The sequence below is a fragment of the Tiliqua scincoides genome, chromosome 4 (genome assembly GCF_035046505.1).
Source record: "Tiliqua scincoides isolate rTilSci1 chromosome 4, rTilSci1.hap2, whole genome shotgun sequence".
Lineage (NCBI taxonomy): Eukaryota > Metazoa > Chordata > Lepidosauria > Squamata > Scincidae > Tiliqua > Tiliqua scincoides.
Genome location: NC_089824.1, coordinates 124,923,237 through 124,929,236, shown reverse-complemented (window position 1 = coordinate 124,929,236; position 6,000 = coordinate 124,923,237). Strand labels below are relative to the sequence as shown.

General features: G+C 41.1%; 1 protein-coding gene across 1 annotated transcript in view; it reads right to left on the bottom strand.

Annotated features, from left to right (window-relative positions):
* Positions 1 to 3,183: 3,183 nt before the first annotated feature.
* Positions 3,184 to 6,000, bottom strand: part of CRB1 (crumbs cell polarity complex component 1) — a 131,830-nt gene continuing 129,013 nt past the window's right edge. Inside the window, exon 12 of the mRNA XM_066624551.1 lies at positions 3,184 to 3,399. Within this exon, the coding sequence (XP_066480648.1) occupies positions 3,184 to 3,399 (216 nt within the window). The remainder of the gene's footprint in view (positions 3,400 to 6,000) is intronic.

Here is a 6,000-nt window from a genome sequence, read left to right as displayed (position 1 = left end):
ATGTTATCTTCAGGCAAATGGAGGCTCTACCCTCTAGACCAGACCTCCTCCCATGGCACCTTCTTTACCTCAACTGCAATATTTTGCTAGTGATGCACAGATTATGGTCTGACTAAAAGGCCATCTTTGTCCTTCTAGTTTAAAATTAGAAGAACTCTGTTTCCAGGTTCACTTTTCCTTATGGAAAACTCTACTTCTCACTTGGATATTCCACACATTAGAGTGGCAGGTAGCAAAAGCAAAGCTTCATGGAGTTGGAATTATGTTTAAAGTTATGTGTTGTTGTAGAATTTAAGTTGAGAACTGTCTGTCAATCTGAAGTGTGGGTGTCTACTTTTTCGACCTTGAGAGGAGCTTGCAGCTAAACTGGAAATAATTACTGCTATGCTAGAAAGGATGTGGTGGTGTTGGCAGATAAATGGGGCAATGTTGGACATTCCTTCAGCTCCCAAATAAAGGAGGATAGCTGAAAGAGGTGGCAAGAACCAAGATGTGTTGCTGAGCTAGCAAATGAGTCTCAGTTGGGAAAAATATCAGAACTCATTTATTTATTTAAATAATTTATATCCTGCCTTTTCCATGCCAAAGCATAGCACTGTCTTCCTATAGGGGAAATGTTTATAAGGCCTTCTTTCTCCCTCTGGACATCAGCTGCCTAGAACTTGAAAACTACCTGCATATCCCACCCATGAACCATGAAACTGGGTGAATCCTGATCAGTGCTGGCACAAGCTTCTTGGGTTCCCTGGGACAAAACCCCACACTGTGTCTTCCAGGGCAACCTTCATCTATGATGTAGCAGACTAAACCATTGCCAGGGATCAATCTGACCAGGGGGGTCTCCTGATGGGTAGTGGGCTCTTGACCAGGGCTCAACTTAGTCAACTTCTGATGCTACCCTGGGCCTTGTTCATGAGAGAAACTGCCGGATTTGCTTCCTATCAACTCTTATATCAGTGATGAAGGACCAAACAACATTGGCTAGTGCAGTTGTTTTTTTTTGGTCTGCTAGAAGTGTGCATTTAATGTGTAACATGAAAAATGTACTAGTAACAAATGAAACAAATAGACCCAATTTGTCTCAGCCTATTTGTTTCATTTGTTACTAGTAAAGAAACAAATGCCAGAGGCAGCAGGAGCAAGCTGAGAATGGTCACTTTCATTTCCATAGTTTTCTTCTTGTTGTTCAGCCAGAATAGGGCAGATGGAGGTTGCCAGTTGGGGTGAGAGAGGAGAAAGGGAGAGTGACTGCCTAAGATGTTCAGTCTCAGCTCTTGAACAAAAGCTTTCAACATTCCGACAAGTGTTCTCTTCACAACAGAACTGTCCAATCAAAGGGGCACAGAAAAGGACTTGGAAGCCTATCAAAGGGAGAGCTGCTTTGTGCCTGTGAGCAGACAGAGCATTTGCAAGTTCTCTGTTGGCGAGTTCTTTAGCTTTGCGCAAAACCAGTTCCCAATCAGATGTGTAAACTTCCTATAAGCAGATTCAGCTCACTCCACACAAGGTTTCCCAGCCTCTCCCATTTCCTCAGTTTAGACAACAGTAAAGCTGTGCATCTGTTTGCCTTTTTAAACCTGCCCTATAAAATGGGAACCCTTTGAAGTCTGGCAGATCTAATCTCTTGGCAGGATAGCTGAATATCTGAAAGTGACACGTCAGTTGAATGCACAGACCTTATAGGCAGCAGAAGAGCAGCTGCGTGTCCAGTTGAAAGCAAAGGGAACAGTGAAAACAAAAAGGGAGGGGGAATAATGGACAAATGAATTGTTAACTAAATGAAGGAAGTTTCTCATCACTACAATGAATGAAATAACTGAAAAAAAAAGAAAATCCTGCATATCCTTGCTGGGTGCTTGGGAACTCCTGAGTGAGACCAGGACTGTATAAGCCATGAACTGGGCCCAAGGTGACAAAAAACTTAAAAAATCAAAAGCAGTGAAAAATGAAAACTTAAAACCAACAATGTACTAAGTGGTTACCATCACTGTATTGCTGGCTTTTATTTTTCATTGTTTGCTGCTTTTGATTTTTAGAGGATGAGCTGTATTTAAATAAATAAGTAGTAATCTGAATCCCACTGGATATTCTCCAAGAAAGTGACTAGACCAGTGGTTTTCAACCTTTTTCATCTTGGGGCACACTGACGAGGCACTAAAATTGTCAAGGCACACCATCAGGTTTTTGACAATTGACAAGGCACACCATGCTGCCAGTGGGGGCTCACATCCCCATTGGCCCTACTAATAAATGATCTTCTACAAATTCCTGTGGCACACCTGTGGAGCATTCATGGCACACTAGTGTGCCACGGCACAGTGGTTGAAAATGGCTGGACTAGGCCATCCTCTGGTGGAATAGAAAGTGAGATGGACTGACAAGGAGAAAGAGAGGGCTGACTGTTGGAAATGTTTATTTCACTGCATGAAGAGCTCCCCCCCCCCAAAGTATTAATTTAATCCCTGATTAAAAAATTAAAGTAGCTGTGCTGCTGAGAAAAAGCTCTACTTCAAAAATCTCTTGTGGCACACAGAATGATGATTGATTGATTGATTGATTGATTGATTGGCAGACAGATTATATAGGCTTAATGTGACTGTTCCACATTATCTCTTGCAATGACGATGTTCACTAGGCAGCCGGACAGAAAATGTGAGCCAAAGTTGTGGCTTCAATTGTATCCGAAACACAGGCACTTAACACACATCCCAGGAGTCATTGCAGTCTGAACTGTCTACAGTTGATTATACTAAAGATACAATTTCGAGTGCAATAAATAAGAGTTTCTCTGGCAGATTTTTCCAGCAAGATGTTCACTTCAGTCATTAACACTTTTAAAAGTTGGGATCAAGGGGACTCTGTGCACAGCCACACAGTGTTTTCATGTATCAAGGGTGGTTGTGGTGCTGATTTTCCCTTTCAGCAGCATCCCTTTGTATGGTCTGATGTGCTGTTCCAGAAGGTCTTCTAATGTTCATAGAGGGGACTATCCCAGAAAGGGGGGAATTGAAAAGCTTCCATGAAGATGTGGAAAACCATCCATAGTGCTTTGAATACTGGCCTAGGTGTCTGGGTTAAATGGCAGAAAATATCAGTCTGTAGAGGGATACTGTACTTCCCTAGTATCCAAAACAACCACCCTCACTGGATGTTTCCCGATAAGAGATGTGGCTGTGGTTCTTGCTAGATCAGTCTTTCCATGGGAGGAGGATGTACCATGTCCCACATCTCAACCCGGGATCCGTCTTTCTCCTGGCGGCTGGGGCTGTAGGTGCCTTGGGTAGCCCGTTTGCTGGCAGTGAGGACAGAAACTGCACCAACCAGAAGGAAAATCAGTAACAAGACCAGTGTTACTGAGCCAATGGTGGTAAATATATTTGTGGCCAGGTCACTTGTCAACTGGAAGGATGAAAATAATGTACAGTATTATTGGTGGTCAACAGAAAAAGGGACATACATGAGAATTACCATGCTACAAACAATTTAAATTTAAAAAAATATAGTCAGTAAGAAAATTCCATCTGGTTTCCCATCTTTCATAGGCACTGTCCATATTTCAGTATACAGGTTGAGTCTTGGTATTCGTGAGGGTTCCGTTCCCAGAACTCACGTGGATAGCAAAAATCGTGTTAAAGCAAATCCATATAAAAACAATGTCCTTTTGCCTGGTGCCCAGAGAAGGCCAACAGCCTTACTGACCTTTGTGATATAAGACAGAGTTATTGATGTAAGTTAGTAATGATGTAAGTTATTGATGTAAGATAGTTATTAGGCAGACTATCCATCAATCAGCTTCTCTCCAGGCTCTTAGAAAGGCTTCACTCTGAGCCAGTGACCACTTCCTTCACCAATGCAAAGTGATTATCATTCTTTCATGTGTTCAGAGGGAAGGGAGGGGTTGCTTGCCTTGGAGTGAAGCTGTTCTAAGTGCCTGGAGAGAGAATGATTGATGGATTGTCAGCCAGCTGCCCTCTCTCACATTAGTCAGGCTATTGTTAAACAACTTTTTTCCTTTAATTTAAAGGGCCCTTCTCATCATGTTGAGATAAAACTGCAGGTAAAAAAATCTGTGGATAATTAGGTTATACCTGTATGTGCTGAGGAATAATGTAGATTTTCCATATTATGGCTCAATGAACAGTAGTGGCACATTCTTATCTGAATATTTACTTTCCACCAATTCCAAGAATAAGGATCGTTCCAGATTTTCTCTATTCAACTTCTTAGTCTAAATGTTTCTTTAAGAAAATAATTATTTTGCCATTAAATTGCAAAATTCCATATAAAATTATCTTTTTAAAACAATGCCTTAGCCTGATCCTAAAGGCAGATACAGATGTTAAATTTATTATCAACCTTGATGTTAAGACCTGCTCAGTTGCAGGATAACAACTGTGATGAGAGAATTTGCACATTGAAAGTGATACCTGATTAATGATACAAATTACCTTCATTGTTTTCCCTGACTCAGAGTCCCATGTGCTCTGCAGTGTGCGCATAGGGCTCCAGTGGGTTTGAGCTTTCCCATTTATTTCAGTGACGGAGACAGTTCCACATGGGTACCAAGTTGCTGGCAAATAACTCCCGGTTAGTATGTCTACAAGCATATTCATCCTGGTCTCTTTATGTAAGCAAAACATGCTCATGTTTTTTGATGTTCCTTATGTCTATAATGTTTATAAAACACTAGGACATTTTCATGACATCATCACACACGAAACCTTTAAAACTGAGCTTCTCTCGGGTCACAGCCATTAGTTAATAATGAGGAAAGCTAAAGGGATACAGAAGCAATCTTAACATGCTCTCCTTTTAGTCCTGTATGTATCAGAATCCACTGAAGTGACAAGAGCAGCATAGAAAAACATGGCCAATGTGGACAGCATGACCCTGGGAGGATTTTGATCGTCTAGGCTGATTTTTGCTTTGGTGTTTTTGATTTGTATTGCTAGTGACAATTGAACCGCCAGAGATGGAACTTGTGCTTGGGGCTGAACTTTCAAATCCAAACTCTTTAAAAACAAACAAAAGAACCAGGAGGTCAAAATCTCAAAAACCACTCCCTAATGATTTAGAAGCCAACTTTGCTACCTGTGGGACAAATCTTTCTGATATGGATTCCTCCAGGTAAGCAGGTGAGAAAAGTTCATTCTTAATGTCTATAGCAATGCCCATTAGATTATCATTTAATTTCCACAGTAACAGAATGGCAGCGTCACAGGAGAAACATTAAAGAGATCTGTGGGGTGTTTTGGTTAACATACAATATATTTTAAAAAACCTATGTGTAATTTATGAAATGTAAACGTGGCTCAGGGTATCTCCTTAGGGAATTCATGACAGCTGACAATGCAGACTCCCTCTGCCAAACTCTGCCTCAAAAAGGAAGTGGATTCTGATTATAGTTAGAAAATTTGCTTATTTAGCATTGCAACAGTCTCACCTTAGATTGGAAACCAGGCCGCATGTCACGCTATTATATTAAGCTTGAATGAAACGGCTTTTAGTTTCACTCAGTGTTGGCAGATTGGGGAATGAACCACTGCTATGTAAAGCAGGCTTGTAATCTATGAAGCTTAACCAGTGTGCCACCACCCCCAAGAGGAGGTCCTCCTGGTTAATGGACCTCATGGTTTTGCCACTTGCCTGCCTAGAAATCTCTCAGTGTAGATGGGTTTTTTTTTAAATATTATTTCAAAAGTACCATAGAAAGGTAGTAACCTTTCACTGTGTGGTGTGGTGATGATGTGCAGTTACACACATGTGAAAGAACTGGGAGTCCAGCAGTGCCCTCAGTGAACTTGGTAGACTTTGACTGCGATCCTATACAAACATTCCTGGGAATAAGCCCCATTGAAAACAGAGAAATTTACTTCTGAGTAAACATGCATAGGATTATGTTGTTTCTGAGTTTCTACTTCCAGCCTGAAGTGGAAATGTTAGCTGAGCACATTCCGAAATCCCTGTATGATGAAGGTACATGTCATTACTATACCTAGG